Source organism: Mirounga angustirostris, unplaced genomic scaffold, assembly GCF_029215605.1.
Source record: "Mirounga angustirostris isolate CCGP_5_RB_7025 unplaced genomic scaffold, mMirAng1.0.hap1 SCAF_9, whole genome shotgun sequence".
Classification (NCBI taxonomy): domain Eukaryota; kingdom Metazoa; phylum Chordata; class Mammalia; order Carnivora; family Phocidae; genus Mirounga; species Mirounga angustirostris.
The window spans coordinates 33,097,727-33,114,392 of NW_026991717.1; the positions used below are offsets into that span (position 1 = coordinate 33,097,727).

Below are 16,666 nucleotides of genomic sequence, written 5' to 3' on the forward strand. Positions count from 1 at the left end.
AGGGGAGGCATAGATCCATATAATCAACTGTCCTCAGGGTACCTCCCCCCTGTCCCAAACTGGACTCCTCATCTTCACCCCAGACCTGTTCTTCCCCACTGTTCTCTAACAAAACTGCCGACACAGTCATCTGCCCAGTCTCCCAAGCGATGAGCCATAGGCCGTAAGAAGCATCCTGGACTCTCCCTCCCTCTCAAAGTTCAGCCTGTCTCTAAGTCCCATCTTATTCTCCTAAATTCTTTCTCAAAGCTTCCTCTCCTCTCCATCTCTGCTCCCACTCCGGCCTCACCCTCTCTCAGCTGGACTCTTGCAACAGCCTCCTAACTGGTCTCCTCCCTGTGGCCTAGCCCTCTGCTCCCCCACCCACAACGCCACAGAAGAATCTCCTGAGAAGGCAAGCAAGACCAGGTTCCTCTCTGACATCATCGCTCCCCTCTGCTCCAAGAGAAAATCCTAGCGCCTAACTGTGGCCTCCAAGCCTCTCCAGGATCTGGTCTCCCTCTAATCCACTTTCCACGGAGCTGTCAAATATGTATCTCCAAAGGGCACAGTTGGCTCAGACTCCCTCTCCTCTCACTTCTGCCTCTGAGTCTCTGCTCTAACCCTTCCCCACCCCCACCCCCCCAGTGCTCATCCCCACCTCCCCCACACTGACAGTCACCTGAGTAACTCCTACTTCTCCTTCCAGAAGCAGCTCAAGGGTTGCCTCCTGGGAGAGCCTGCCAGCCCCTGACCTGGGTTGCTCCCCGCCCTCCCCAATCCCTTACCATTTCTTCTAGAACTTGCTCTTGTCCTGCAATTTACCGCCCCAACTTCCCCAGGAGCTGTGAGCTTCCTAAAATGCTGCCTTTCCTTCCTGAGACCCCAGAGTCTAGCATGGGGTTTGGCACACAGAAGGTGCTGAATAAATGTTGAGTAAGCGGATGAGTAACCGAAGAAATGATCTATGGCTAACGCATACCTCTCACCAGAGCCTCCAACTCCCAGCTCTACCTAGCCCAGAGCTTGGCACACAGTAGGTGCTCACCGATTTTCTGAATTAATCTGCTTCAAAGCAAGGTCTGGGGGAGGTTGAGATATGATAAGGGGAAAGGGATGGGAAAACTTAGCCAAAAGAGACGCTTGGCGTGCACCGCAGTGGGGGAAGGGGCAATGGGGTGCCTGGGAAGGCGGGAAGAACGAAGTCCCCAGACCGCGGTCCCTCCGCGCCCCGAGGTCGGCCGCAGGCCCGCCGGGCTAGTGCGCCTCCAGCCCCGCAGGCGCAGGACCCTCGCGGCCGCCCGGCAGCTGAGACGCCCCCCTCCCCGGCTCGCGCGCTCGGGCTCGGCGCTCGGCGCTGGGCGGCGTGTGTGTCGCTTTAAAAGCTCCCTCCCGGCGCGCGGGGCCGGCCCCTTCTCCGACAGCGCCGAGCGCGCGGAGCCGAGCGAGCCGGGCGGCCTTTGAGGGAGCCAGCGCCCGCCCGGGCGGCCAGTCCGGCGGGGGGCGGCGGGGCGGGCCGGGGGCGGCCGGGGCGCGGGCGGCGCGGCGCTCGGGAGCGGGCCCAGGCCCGCGGAGCCCCGGCGGGGCAGGGCAGGGCGAGGCAGCGGAGGGAGGCCCAGCCCCGACCCCGCGCCGGTCTGCCCCCCCGGCAGCGACCCGGCGCGCCCGGGGGCTGGCGCGGCGGCGAGCCGAGCGGGAGCGGGCGGGGGGGGGCGGCGGGAGCGGAGCGGAGGCTGAGAGCCCCGTGCGCCCGGGCCCGGCCCGGCCCGCCGCGCGCCCCCTCCCCTGCCTTCCCTGCGCCTCGCCTCCTCCTCTCGCTCTGCTCGCCTCCTCTGCTGCGCCCGGCGCCGCTCCCGCCCGCGCCAGGGCCTCCGAAGCCAGCCCGGCCGGGCCCCCTGCCTCGCGCGCTCTCGGCCGGGCCCGGCGGGGACCCGGTCCCCGCGGCCGCCGCCGCCCCTCCTCCCAGGACCTTCCCGACCGCGGACTGAGCGGTGGGCGCGTTCTCGCCCCCGGCGGACGACGACGCCGGGCTGAGCCGACCCTCGCGGACGCTCCGGACTCCGTGGGTGCCGGAGAGCGGACCTTCTGGGTCCCGGCTGAGCGCGCCCCGGGCGCCCAGCGGTGCCCGCTCACTCCGGGCAGGGCAGGCAGACCCCGGCGGAGCCTGGAGCCGGCCGATCGGGACTGGACAGAGCGAATCCCGGACTGTGCCGAGCCCGGGGGATGCCGGGCGTGGGCTGAGGGGATCCCGGCGCCCTCCGATCCTTCCGACTTTGGCTCACGCGCTGGGACCGGCCCGGCGTCGCCTCGGTCGCCCTGCGCCCGGGTCACCTGTGGCCTCGGAGCCCCTAGCCCGCCGGACCCTCGCTCGTTCCCGACCCGGAGCCCGGCGGGGGTTGGGGGAGATTTTTCCTGCCCCCTTCCTTGGAGCGCGGAGGCCCCGCCCCCTCCCACCGTCCAGATGTCTCCCGTGGCTGCTCTGAGGACCTCCCTCAGGCCAGGGGCCGAAGGGTCCAGAGAGAGAAGCCCGCCCTAGGGAGGCTTGGGGGCCCCCCAACCTCCTCTTGGGGCTTGGCCCCCGACGCTGCTGGGAAGGAAGGCCGGTGCCCCCACCATTGGTGAGTCCGGGAGCAGAGCAGAGCGGGGGTTCAGAGGAAAGGCGGGGCTGGGGAAGGGAGGGTCCCCTGGGAGTGAGGGCACCCCGGGGGCACTCGGAGGGAGGACAGATGACTGGAGAGGCCCTCTCCCGAACCAGCGGGACCAGGCCTGGGTGGGGGGTGGAGACACGGGGGATTGGGGGAGCTGGGGCAGGGTGCCCCGTAGCAGGCTGAGGACTTCTGCCTTTAAAGCAGGGGCTCCTTCATTTCCTTCTAGAGTAAGGGCTATGCTGTAGATAATCTGCCTCCACCACCCCTCCCCACAAAGAAGAAAAAAAAAAAAAATCCCCAGCGACGAAGGGTGCAGGCTGGCGAGTGGAGGGAGGCAGCGGCTTTGCCGGCTGGTGCTGCAGCCTGGGAGGGCTGACGCCAGGCTTGCTCTCTCTGCAGGGGGCTGCCCTTCTCCGTCCAGCTCCCTTTTCAGAGCTACCCACATCTGGAGCCCCCTCCACATCCACATCTGGAAGACCCCACCCACTGGCCCTCTGCAGGTGCCCGTTGCTCCCCAAGACCTCTGTCTTTGCAACTGCCTAGGAGTTGTGAGGGATTACTGCTGCCTTCCCCCATCCCAAGGGCATCTCTTACCCTTAGTCCCTGCAGAGTCATCCCCCTGCCTCTGTGTCCAGGCTCAGCCAGAGATCAGCTCAGCACAGGCACAGGCACTTCAAGTCCTGGAGGCCACTCCTGAGACCCAAGGCCCCTCCCCCTGTCCTCCTGTGTCCTCACCTTGACCCCCTCTGTCAGACTCTGTCTTCCTCTGGGTGTCCCATTCCCCACCCAGAGGCAGAGGAGGCGGGGTGGCAGGGGGCAGGGGCCGGGTGAGGGCCACCCAGGGCCAGGGTGGGCTGGGGGGCCGTTAAGATGTGGAGCTCGGCCTGGCCGAGGGGGGCTCCGTGGAGGAAGACGCAGCGTGTGCCCGGCTGGGGGGAATATGGGCGGGCCTGCAGCGACGTGGTAAAGGATGAACATTCGGGGCGCCCCGGACCTCGGGCAGCCCAGTGACGACCCCAGCAGTGGTGGCCAGCGGGAGCGGATTCGACAGCGCATGAAGATGGTCATCGGGCAGCTTGAGGGCATCCTGCAGGAACTCAAGGAGGTGGCCAAGGAGCTAAGGGAGGTGAGTGAGGGGCCAGACAGTCCCCAGACCAGTTTTCCTGGGCCTGGCACAAAAACACACTCACATATGTGTTTCAGTGTGTGTGTGTACTCAAAGTCATGTGCACACGTGTCACTTTGCTGGGTGCTTCCTCTTCCTTGTTCTCCTTTCCCCCAAATCTGCTTTGCTAGAAATAGCATACTCCAGGACTAGTGGGGCCCCAGTGTGGCCGAGTCGGCTTGGGCAGCGTGTCGCGGGCCCAGGGTTCTGTGGTTAGCACTCAGCGCTGCCAAGTTGACAAATATAGACCAAATCCCACCATAGCCTCTTAGTGGGAGATACTCTTCTGGGGCCCAAGCTGACTTCTGACCCCGCCATCTGCCTCCCAGACACTGACCTGCTCAGAAGCAGCTCTGGGAGGGTGTTGACAGCCCTACCGAGGAGGCCCAGCTCAGAGCATTCTCCAGAAATCACACAGCTACTCAGAACCCTTGATCCTGGAAAAGTTGAAGCCAGCTATGCGCTGCCTGCCCCGAGGTGGGAATGCGTCCAGGGGGCTAATGGACACCGGAGTTCCTGTGTACATTGGGCGGCGGGGGCAGGAATCTCGTCTAAAGGCATGCATCCCTGTCCACAGTTCTGAATGTCTCGGCCAAGGCTGAAAAGTCACTGAGAGATCCTGGGATGTGTGTCCCTCTCTGTCTCTCTAAGTGGAGCCCGGTTTAATGACTACTTCCCACATCGCTGGGGTAATGAGGTACACATGTCCTCAACCCTGCCCCCTGGGCTGTGTTCAAGCCCAAAATGCATGACCAGAGTTCTGAGCCACTGGACTGAATTTGCCCACTGGGTGCCATTATGCCAGCCAGGTGGGCTTTAGGCAAATTTCAACTCCCTGTAACCAGGGCCCCTGCAGAGACGGCAGAGCGAGTGATTTAACGGGAGTTATGGGTTCCTGCTTTCCCCAGCCAGCCATGCGGGAGGATGGGGGCTCCAGGAGGGTTGAGGAGAGGGGGTGATGGTGGGTGCCAACTCCAGCCTGGCCTGAGAGCCAAAGAGCAGGAATTGTTTGAAGGGAGCTGTATCCAGAGCAGAGGAGTTGTGGAGAGGCTGGGACATGAACTGAGGTGGGGCGGGGCAGCCACTCAGCCCAGAATCAACCTTGTGGTCAAAGGCCAGATGCCCCTGAGCAACCCCTCCTCCCCCACCCTCATTGGTCCAAAGGACCACAACCCCTCTTCCTCCCTCCCCACCCCATCTTTTTCTATATGCTCTGTGGGTCCAGCAGGGCCATGGGAACCATCTGGAGTCTCAGTCTTGGGCAGGGGCATGGGACCTATGCCAGAAAAGAGCCCACCCAGAAAAGAGCCAGGACTGACTCTAAGCCTGGAAATCATACAGCGCAGAACCTACTCTCAACTGAGCATCTTCCAAGATCCACCTCCCCTGTCTGCCCAGGCATAGCCCTCCAGAACTTAAAGACATCTCACAGGTCATCCATACCAGCCTTGTCCGTTTTCTGTTTGAAGAACCTGAGGCCCAGAGAAGGCTAGGGGCTTATCCAAGGTCACACAGCCTACCAGGGGCAGAACGAACTAGAACTCAGGTTCCTGTTGCCTCTCCTGAGGCTGGAGCCGGTGGGCTAGCAGGCAATCTTTTTGCATTTTGACTGGGACCTTCTAGAGATGCTATCTTTCACACATGCTGTGATGGTCTCAGGGGGGTGCCCTTCTGTGGATGAGGCAGGGAGATCAGAAGCACTAGGATTTATTTGCAGATCTTTTAGGTGTTCTCTCTCTCCCTTCTCAGCACATACACTCGCCCACCCCCCTGTCTTGAACTGCAGAGCCTCAGGTTCACAGGCTGTGCAGCCCAAAGGCCTGAGCCAGGACAGAGAGAGATGTGTTCCCTCCCCCTATACACCCTGGAGGCCATGTGCCTCCACCCAAGACTTTGGCAGGTTGCTACGGCAACCAGCATCTACCCCGTATGCCACCGCCTGCCCGCTGCCAATGACACCCAGCTGGGAGGGGGGCAGGCCTCAGAACTCTCCCACCCCCCCAGGAAGGGCCTGGACATGGGGTGATGGGCAGAAGTGAGTGTTGGGGAAGGCAGGTGAGGCTCTGGGAGGCCCAGGCAGAAGAGAAGACACCATAGCTGACTTCCTGTAGGATGGGATTTGTCAGGAATGGGGTTACCCAGTGGGAGGGCCAGGCCTTGGTTTGGGGTAAGGGGTTGTGATCTTGGCTCATGATCCTCCAAGGGGGCTTCTAAAGCTGGATCTACCTGGCTCTTCTCAGTCCCTTTGTGTGGCATTTTTCCATTGGTGGCATGGGTAGACCCAAGGTCGAGAGGGTGGAGGCAGGTACTTGTTTGCTCGTTATACCCCCTTCCCCAGATACCACCAGCTCAGGGCTCACTGAGCTGGGTTCTCATCCCAGGAGAGCAAAACACTTAGATGGTGAAGACAAGATTCACATGCAAGACTGCTGGGGTAGAGCACAGGATGCTTGATTGAAGGAGCAAGGCCATCCTCCTCCTCCCCCTGCTGCTTAACTTCCCTAGCCCCAGATACCACTGATCATGGCAGACTCTCCTATCCTTTTGAGCACACAGCCTGAAATTCATAGAAAGACGAGAGACACTAAAGCGCTTCCTCCTCAAGCCCCTGAGCCTCAGTCTACTCATCTCTGAAATGGGGATGCTGATCATTCCCATCTCAAAGTGCTGTTACAAGGATTTATCTGGGGCTTGGCGTGTGGTAAGGGGGGCTAGCACTCACAGCCCTAAAGGTTTGGGAGTTGCCTCTCCCATACCTCCCCCGCCCTCCCAAACCCCTGTTGCAGCTCTCACGGGGCTCCCCATGTGATAGGAAGCAAGTTCTGTCCCATGGGTGGGGAAAATACCTTAATGGACTAGGAGAGGTGAGGAATGCAAAAGTGCTTTGAAAGCTGAAACTACTGCAGAGGGATGTGACAGTCGATCATTAATTAGCCCTCATTCTCCTAGGTTCCCCAATACTCCAGGGTGCCAGGCCAATCCCAGCAGGCTCTCGAAGGTCCACAAAATTCTGTGCATCTTAACTCAGAGATGCAGCACAGCCCAGAGGCTAAGAGCATGGGCTCTTGCAGCCAGAGGTCTCTGGTTCAAATCCAAGGTCTGCCCCTTTCCTAGCTGTGTGAACTTGGTAAAGTTACTTCACCTTTCTGGGCTTCTGTTTTCTGGCAAATGAGGATACTGAATTTCTTGCACTGGCCTGCTCCTTACTCCATGTGTGGCCTTATTCTTTTGGAGTCCTATGAGATTCTTAGCCGTGATCAGAGTGGTCTGAGCCAGGCCCCTGGCCTCCTGGCTGATACCCTTCAGCATCTCCTGCAGTAGACAATGCCACCCTCTTCCCGCATGGAAAGAGGCAGAGTGTGACACTGATGGGGGGACAGGGTCTCCAATGAGATGCCTTTTGAGCAGAGACCCAAAAGGAAAGAGGGTACAAGACAAATAGATATCTAGGAGAAGAGTCTTCCGGGCAGTGGGAGCAGCTAATACAAAGGTCCTGAGGAGGAAGTGTGGAAGTGTACTTGGCAAGTTCGGGATCAGCAAGAAGGAAGCCAGGGCAGCTGGAGTGGAGTGAACCAAGAGGAGAAAAGCAGGAAGGAAGGTCAAAGAGAGAGCAGGGAGTCAGATTACACAGAGCCTTGCAGGCCATGGTATGAAATTCAGATATACCCTCAGTGAGAACCCCACATGCTCTCCAGGAACCTCCTGCTTGTGGTTCTGGGTGGGAATCTGCCCTCCCTACTGCTCTCCCAGTTCCCCAGCAGCTGGGGGGCCCCAAGGTCAGGGGCCAGGGTCCTCATCCTTGCCCTCCAGCTGTTGAGCTTATCTTAAGCAGTTACATGGCCTTCTCCTCCTCCCCAAGATGTCACTCAGCATGGGGGCTCATAAATGACCCTCGGGTTCACCATGGGGGAGACATAACTTGGCCCAGCTGCCCAGCTAGGGTGGCTGTGGAGGGTCCGCCCCCAGCCGATTTTCACGGGGAACAGGCCCACTAGCTGTTGTGCAGTCCCCTGGGCAAGGGCCTGCGTATGGGGTGGCATGGAGAGCCAGGGGCCATGCGGGCACGAGATGAATGTGGCCCAGCCAGGAAGCAGCTGGGGCAGGAGAGGCTGGGGACCACGGAGCTGTGCCAGAATGGGTCAGCGCCATCACCTGCAGCTCAGCAAGAATTGTACGGAGTTTTTCTTCTTCTTCTTTTTTTTTCTCACCTTCCTTTCCTCCCTTTTCCCTTTGCATTCCCCTCCTTTGGACAGATTCACGAAGCTCCCTGGCCAATTAGGCCAAATTGCAGGATGAGAGTCATGAATCACAGTCAAGTCTCTCCTCCCTCCCCAGCTCCACAGCCCCCCAGGAAGACAATAAATAACATAATCACAGAATTAAAAAATAATCAGTGGTCATAAATAATGCAGATCCCCAGTTATGTAACCAGCTGCCTGGGGAGCTGGGAGGGAGGGGAGGACGTAGCCGCTTGTCGAGTGAGGTAAAGGGGCCAAAGGTGAGGGGGAGATACCAGTGCCGGGGCTCCTGGGTCCTCAGTCCTGGCTCTGGGGCCTTAGGGAACACAGATGTGTTTTCCTTGGAGTGGGGGCTCAACCAGGGTTGGAGGGAGGGCTGGGGCAGGCAAGATAGGACCATGGAATTCCTCAGAAAAGCAGCCCCCAGCAGTTTTTATAAGGCCCTCTGTCCCAACTCACCCACTCATCCAATGGCTATATTCACAAAGAGAGTATCAATCCCTGTGCCAGACTGGGGGTGCCATGGTGGGCAAGGCATTCCCAGTCCCACCCCTCGTGGGGCTTACTGTAGTCTAGTGGGGAGACATCATTCTTATAACATATATGCACATAAAAGTGTAGCTGTGATAAATATTGGAAAATATTTGTAGGAAAGGTGCAGAGTGCCTTGAGAGCCTATCCTAGGGAACCTATCCTCAGTGGAGCATCAGAGATTTCCTTCTGGAAGTGAGATGGATGAGGAGCAAAGGAGGGAGCATTCCAGGTGAGGCCCAGAGGCCGAAGCGGGCTCGGCGGAGTGTGTAGAGCTGGTGAGGAGGCAGGCCTGGCAGGGTGGTGGCTGTCTGCTGGAGAGCAAAGGCCCTATGGCCAGAATTGGTAGGCGTTTGTGTTTGCGAAGCTCAGGGAAGTGCTGGAAGCAGAGGGGTGATGCGGTCCTGTTGGCTGATTACCAAGTGCCTTGAATGTAGCAGGAACAGGACAGGAAGCTGCCACCAGACGGGGACAGTGGTTCAGGTGAGGGAGCTGAGGCTGTGAGCAGGACAGCGGTTGGGGATGCCCTCGGGTTGGGGCCTGGGGCCCCCAGCAGGTGTCACGGCCCTCAGCCCTGCCCTTCCCCTCTAGATCAGGCGAGCCTTGTTCTTAAGGTGCCAGGACTCTTGTGCTCTCAGCTCCACTCCTTCCAGTGTCTGGGCCTTACCTTAGTTTCCCCATCAGCAAGCCCAGTGAGAACGGTGAAGTCAGCAGCGTCTCCATCCCTCTGGCTTTGAGGTTCTATGATTCTATGATTTTTATGTTGTCATTTCTCTCTCCATTCTCTCTTCTCCTCCTCTCTTTCCTTCTGTATATATAATTATTTCCCTGCACTCCAAGACAATCCCAAATTACACGCAGGCAAAATGATTATTAAATCTCAGGGAGAAATCACAGGCATCCGAAGCAGACAGGCAGGTAAGGTGGGGGCCTGTCCGCCCTCTGCCATCCACACAGGCCCCATGAGATGAGGTACAGGGACCCTGCATACAGTCTGGGTATGCTTGGCACATCACTCCCCTTTCAGATCCTCACTTATGCCATTCATCAGGTGGATGTGCCTGTTCCTCACGGTTGGGGCCAGATTCGCCTTTGAGCTTCATTACCGCCTGGTTTTTAGAACCTCTTCCGCTTCCTTCTGCTCTGTCCAGAGACAGACCTACTTTAGGGAGCACAGATGCCACCCATGTGCTGGGACTTGAAATGCCCAGTATGTCCCATTATTCCGCCACAGGCACTGGAAACACCCATCAGCTCTTGGGCCTGGTGCCAGGGGCCTGGTCACATTTTAGCCCCCACCGGCCCACAATGGGTTTTGATCTCGTCTGCATTGTTCTACCTGATTCCCGTGCGTCATGTCATTAAATCCTCACAACAGCCCTATCAAGTAGGTGTGACTAGAATTCCCCTTCACGAAGACACTTAGACACAGAGACACTGGGTAACTTGGCTAAGGTCACACAGCGCATCAGTGGTGAGGCCAGGGTTGGACCCTAAGTCTGACTCCAGAGCCCAGGTTCTGGAGTGCTTGGCAGTGCTGATTCTGCAGTTTAAAGCACATCCATATCTAGTGAGTCCCCATCACCTTGGTGAGTAGAGGAGCGGCATCCCATTTTAGGACACCGAGACTTGGAGAGGGAAAATCACCTGCCTCGAGTTCCTTAGCTGAGACGTGGCCTACTTGGGATTTGACCCCTAGGCTCCCTCTGTCCTGTCCCTCCACACCGTCAGGATGAAACCGGAGGAGGGCACTCTAATGGAGCAGGAGAAGTGCTTTTATGGGAAGGCTGCCTGAGCAGGTGGCCAGCAGGAACTTCTTGGGTGGGAAGGAGTGTGTCCAGGCCTGACAGCTTTAGGGATCCTGCCCTGTGCACCCCAGGTCTTCCTCAGAGGGCATTAGGAGCTCCGCTTCTGGGCCCGGCCTAGCCTCAGCCAACCCTCAACCAGATTCCTGTTAGCTGTGTCCCCACACTTCTGCAGCAACGGACTCAGGCTCAGCTTGGTTAGGGGAGTCTCATTTGAGGGTGCGACTGCCCCAGAGACGCAGGGCCTCCCCTCAGGCTGACAATGCCCTGAGGTTCTGTGTCTTCACCAGCTTAAATCCCAGGCCCCAGGCCAGTGGTTCTCAAAGTATGCCCCTGGATCAGCACCTGGAAACACGTTTTTATATACGCCTTCTCAAGCCCCCTCCCCCCCCCACCAGGACCTACTGAATCAGAAACTCTGGGGAGTGGGCTGGTGCACACTCCCGAGTGAGAGCCCCCTGCTCTGGGCTGGAGCTCCCACCCCTCAAGTGGGGCTTGGGTTGAACCAAGGGCTTCTAGGGAATGTGAGCTTCTCTGAGGGAGGGGGAGTCACTCGGGGGTGGGGGACGTAAGACGGGGAGGGCAGATTGGAGAGTGGGGCCCTGTCCCCATTGTCTGCCCAAGCCCAGAAATCCCAGCAGCACCTCATGGTGGTGTGCAGTCTTGCAGGGGAGCAGCGGGAGGGGGTGGGAACCTCAGCTCCCCGCAGTTACTGGTACCTCTGGTGTATCTTCTAGAAGCTCAGGAGATGATCTCATGCGTGGAAAGCCTGACACTTGGTAGGTGCTCAGAGATGGGAGTTGATGTCACTTTTCTCACCAGTGCCCCACGGAGACTTTTCACTGCCCTCCTCATTGTTCTCCATGAAGTGCTGGTGAGGATGACAGAGCCGGGGTCATCATGCTCAAATAGTTGAGGTCTAGAGAGGTTGTGTGACTTACCTAAAGACACACAGAACAATGTCTAAGCTGAATCTGGAACCCAAGTGTCCTGACTCTCCCAGTTCTGCAGGCTTCAGCCAAGTGTCCCCACCACCCCTGGGGCCTGGGGCCGTGGGGAGTGGGCATCCCTAGGCATGGACACCCCAAAACAGCTTCTCAAGTCATCCCTATAAACACAGAGTCCTAGAATCTCAGAGATGGAAAGAACCTTAGAAATAAACCATTCGCCCAAGGTCCCCATTTGCAGATTGAAAAACTGAGCCTCAGAGGGAAAATGACTGACCAGGTCACTGGCAGACCCTCCCAACTCCTGACCAAGGAAACTTCCTCCTGGCCCATGGTTTTTGGCGTTGCTTTCGTCTTGCACTTTGGGGCACTCCCCACCCACCCAACCCCCCCCCCCCCCCCGCCACCCCTCACCGAACACCTAGCACATCCCTGGACAGCAGTCATCCTCATAAAAGTTTGTTAGACTAGGAATTCATTCACTGACTGCTCTGACCCCGGGAAAAGGCACCGAAGAGGTGCCTGGAGCTGGATCCTGGGCTTGGTGACTCACTGCGTAGGTCCTGTCCCTAGGTCTCTTGGTCCCTCTGCTTGGCTATTGTTGTTTGGCTGTTTTGGGTTTTGGTCAGAATCATTTCTCCTTCTCTTACCCGGTCCTCTCCCGACATCTCTGATGGGGTCTCCCTTTCCCCTCACAGTCTTCATCCCCGATTTCTGTGCTGTAGGGCCGAGGCGAGGGGGTGTCCTGAGGCAGGCCACCTGTATGGAGACAGGGTGTCCCTTCATGTGGGGTGGGCGGGGTGCACTGACCTCGGCAGCTGAGCTGCCCCCTGAGTGCATGTAACGAGAGGCTCTGGGCCCGGGATGGGGGGCGTTTCCTATTGCTTACCAAATATGCTCGTCTTATTCCTTCCCCAACGAGCCAGGGTTGATCCCCACTCATCAGGGGGCAGGGAAGGGAAGGAGGGAGGGGGCTCCAGGGTTTGTGGGGGTGCGGTGGTGGAGACCCACAGGGACGGCCCCTGACCAGTGGCACAGGCTGGTCCAGGATGCTTTGGAAAACCTGGGCAGAGTCTTCCTCATGGTCACCCTGTATCATTTCCTCTCCAAAGGTGCGTGTTCTGCTCATCTCTCCACTGAGTGGTCTTGCTGGAGTGCCAGCCCTCTGCAAACGGCGGCCTCTCGATCCAAGGAAAATGGAGCTCTGAGCACCAAGGCTGCGCCCAGAGCAGCAGCCGGCTTTGGGGGAGAGGGGTGTGGGGGTGGATGGGGTGCAGGGCTGGAAGGAGGGGCTGAGGAGTAGGACATGGGGAACTGGCCCAGACCTGCTCACCCTGGTCCAACATGGGCCCTCACCTGGCAGGCAAACCTGTGACCATCCTCTGGGGTCATGAGCCAGGCATCTAGCAGGGTGGGACGGGGGCACGCTCACCCCCACGTGACGCTAGACCCCCTCACTCCTCTCTCCTTCCCTGGCCAGGTGGTGAGCCAGATCGATAAGCTAACCTCAGACTTCGACTTTGAACTGGAGCCGGACGACTGGACCACGGCCACTGTGAGCAGCACCTCCAGCAGCGACAAGGCGGGCGTGGGCGGCCCCTTCGACCTGGGGCACCTGGACTTCATGACAGCTGACATCCTTTCGGACAGCTGGGAGTTCTGCTCCTTCCTGGATGCGTCCACCCCCTCGGACTCTGTGGACGGCCCCGAGTTGACCCGGCCAGGGGCTGGCCCTGACTACCGGCTCATGAATGGCGGCGCGCCCATCCCCAATGGGCCACGGGTGGAGACCCCGGACTCCTCCAGTGAGGAGGCCTTCGGTGCTGGCCCTGCGAAGGGCCAGCTGCCCCAGCGGACCCCAGGCACGCGTGAGAGGGTGCGGTTCAGCGACAAAGTGCTCTACCACGCTCTGTGCTGTGACGATGAGGAAGGGGACGGCGAGGAGGAGGTGGCCGAGGAGGAGGTGGGCCTGTCCCCAGAGCCACCCCGTCCAGAGGCCCATGTGGGCCTCCTCAAGCCCTCCCCCGCTCCCCACAAGCCAAGGCGCTCTCCGTTGACCAGCCGCCGCTCAGGCCCCACCTTGGCCCCCGAGCAGACCCGAAGGGTCACAAGGAACAGTAGCACCCAAACGGTGTCAGACAAGAGCACTCAGACGTTGCTGCCCTACACGGCTGCCAAACAGAAAGCCAAGGGGAAAAACTAGGGGCCAGGGAGGGGTCTGGGGGGCGGTGGGCATATAGAGCTATAAATATATATATATATTTAAACAAACGCAGTCATAATAAAATTTTAAAATGCGAAGGATCTAGCCCCAAAGGCCCCAGAGCTTTCACAGAGCTCATCTTAGACACAGAGATGCCTCCTTACCATCTAGGTCCCAGGAGGTATGGCCAGAACCGCCCTCCCTTCCTTGTCATTGCAGGGCTCCTGAAAGGGGTGTCCAAAAGTATGTAAATTCGGTGGGAGAGGCCTAACCTGGGATTCCTCTTGCAGGGCCCTGAGCCTAGTGGTGGAGTCTGGCTGCTGGCCTGGGCCCTGTCCTGAAGGGGGTTTATCAGCAGGTGGCAGGCTCCCCAGGAGCGGTGCCCAAGGCCAAGGCTAACCATTGGTCTGACTGCGGGACTGAGGGCCTAGGGGTAGTGTCACCCCAGCTGGGCCCAGGATCATTTATATCCACCCCCCCCCCCATGCTTTCTACTCCAAGGCAGACTTTTGCCTCTCCTTCCCAAAGGCAAACTTAACCTGGAGATACACAACCCCACCCCACCCCCACTTCCATCTCAGGGTTACCCAGGACACAGAGAAGGAGCAAGCTGCTGCCATGGGGCAGGCCTCCATGCTGGGGAGATGGGCTTCCCCAGACACTGGAGGACCAGGCAGGCTAGGTTGGGCAGCGGCTTGTTTGGAGAGACTCGTACACCCCCAATCCTCCCAGCCCCCATCCTCAGCTTTGTCCCCTAAGGATGGAAGACTCAGGGCAGAGCCTCAGCCAACGCCTGACTTGGCCCGGTGCAGACCTGAGGCCCATGTGAGAAAGCAGGCAGAAGCCACTGGGGGGCTGTGAGCCAGGGCTAAAGGCAGGCTCCCGAACTCCTTCTCCTGGCAGGCAGACCCAGAGAGGAATCCTACGGCCTTACGCTGCCCCTGCTTCTTCACACAAGGACCCTGAGCCCACTTTAACAGGTCTCGAATGCCACCAACAGAGACAAGATGGGAGCCTACAGGTAACAGGGCTTCATCTGGGGTGTGGCGTCCGCAGGGACAGCATCTGGATATCCTTGAGATAATAATCATTGCTCACAGTGATTGGGCAGCTCTCTATGCCTCTGCTGTACGGAGTATGTTTTAGAGCATTATCTCATTTGATCTTCACAATAACCTGATAAGATAGGAACTCTTACTATCCCCATTTTTCAGATGAAAAGACTGAGGTTCGGAGATGTCACGTAACTGGCCCGAAGTCACAGAGCCTGTGTCACCCTGCCTCCCATGAGTGTGTGGTTTCCAGGCTGTACCTGGCTTTGCTATCTAGCAGCTTTGTGACCTTGAGCAAGTCCATTTGCCTCTCTGAGCCCATCTACCTCGTCTATAAAAATGGGGCTGATAGTCTTCACCTACCTCACCGGCTGCTGTGGGGCTTTGACAAGATAGGAAATGGAAAGGCGCTTGGTAAGCGCCAAGGCACTGGACAGGCACTGGGGTCAGTGTGACCCCAACCTGGATTCCAGTGTTTTCCAGGGTGAGGAGTATGGGGGGGGGGGGGGGGAAGTAGCCACTCCCATCGACTGGGAGCCGTCCCTGGGTCACTGCTTTGCTTTGTCCCCGGAGATTGCTGCGGCTCGATCCGCTGCCCCTCGCTCAGAGCAGGGAGGTGGTGGACGTCCAGGGAGGGGTCTTCCTGCTGCACATTTCAATTAAGGCAGAGTTACAGCCGCCCAGGACCCGTTGGTAGGGGTCTCTGCTCCTGGCAGCACCACCACCCCTGCCTGAGCCCCAGCAGTGGGGAGACAGAGATGGTGCCGGCCAGTCTGGAGCAGAGACTAGTGGTGCTATCTGCATGCTATGGGCCGGGCCTAGGATGTGCTGACTGCAGTGTGGGGGTCTCCCCTCAGGCCTGGGCTGAGTTCAGAGCTCAGAGCCCTGAAGAGCTAGCCACGCTGCAGCCTCTGGGGTGGAAATCCATGGGTTGAGGGGCTGGGGCTTGCTGACTCTGCCCGGGCCTGGCCTGAGAGCCAGGGGTCTGAGCCGCTCTGTCAGCCCCAGGCCACTCTCAGGCAGTTCAGTGACGGGACGTGGCTCAGAGGAAGCATGCCAGGGGCTCCTCTGAGGAAGGGGCCAGCTGGGGCCTGCCCTGTCTGACCGTGGGGAAAAGGCAGGCCAGGCAGTCCCCACCCAGGTCTGGGCACACCTAGCTCTGAGGGAAGACATCCATTTCTACCTCCCAAACTTGTTTTTCCTCTCTGAGGGCAAGACTGTTTCTAGACTTACAGCCTCGGCTTTACAACAGTCAGGGAAAATAAACCTACAGAATGGTCCCCATTTCACCAAGGAGGAAACGGATGCCCAGAGCCAGAAATCTCCGAGAGAGCCCTGGGCAAGGCACAGAACCACTCCCCCCACACCATGCACCCAGCCACCCACTCTGGCTCTGGGATTCCATGTGGGCATGGCTGACATCTGTCAGCTGTTCCCTGCCCCACCACCTGGCTACTTGCCTCAGATGGGCCAAAGGTGCAAGGGGGGCCTGGGAGAGGAAAATGGGTAGAGGTTCTGGAAGGCCAAAGAAGTAGTTGACTCCTCTTGTAATTAGGAGCGGTGTGGGATCCCCGTGGCTTGCTTATGACTTGAAACGCAGAACCCAGGGAAAGAACTGTGGCCATCAGAGCTGCTGAGCTATGCGTGACAGATAGGAGTCATAACCATCACGAACAGCTCATGTTCACTGAGCGTGTACTATGCGCTGGCCAGTGTTCTAAGCATGTGCCTTATCTTATTTATTCCTCACAGCAAATAAGAGATAAGCAATCTGATGCACGCCTATTTTCCAGATGAGAGCGATGAAGCTCTGAAAAGTTAAATAACTTGCCTAGGGGCACAGGGTGATTGATGGCACCAGGATTTGACCCCAAACCCAGTGACTCTGCACTCCACCTTCTGCTGCAGCTCAAATCCATGGCGGTGCCAGTACTCTGGTCTCGGGGGGTGAGGGAGGGGGCCGGGGGTCTGAGAGTCAGGCGGCCTGGTGGGGATGAGGAGGTGCTGAGAGCGGGAAACCTGTGAGTGACAGTCAGTCTTTGGAGAGCTTGGCTATTGGTGATGTCAGTGCCATGGATAGAGCTTGGCACCAAATGGA

General features: G+C 58.7%; 1 protein-coding gene across 2 annotated transcripts; it reads left to right on the plus strand.

Moving 5' to 3' along the window:
- Positions 1-1,504: 1,504 nt before the first annotated feature.
- On the plus strand, positions 1,505-15,060 carry INSYN1 (inhibitory synaptic factor 1). 2 transcript variants are annotated; one of them, XM_045899732.3, is made up of 3 exons: positions 1,505-2,597; positions 3,027-3,753; positions 12,794-13,635. In XM_045899732.3, exons 2-3 carry the CDS (start codon positions 3,598-3,600, stop codon positions 13,514-13,516), a joined length of 879 nt encoding a protein of 292 aa, XP_045755688.1. In that variant the 5' UTR covers positions 1,505-2,597; positions 3,027-3,597; the 3' UTR covers positions 13,517-13,635. The 2 variants fall into 2 exon arrangements, with proteins under 2 accessions (XP_045755688.1, XP_045755689.1); XM_045899733.2 differs by lacking the exon at positions 1,505-2,597 and adding an exon at positions 4,122-4,269 and having other exon boundaries at positions 3,615-3,753; positions 12,794-15,060.
- The last annotated feature ends 1,606 nt before the right edge of the window (positions 15,061-16,666 follow it).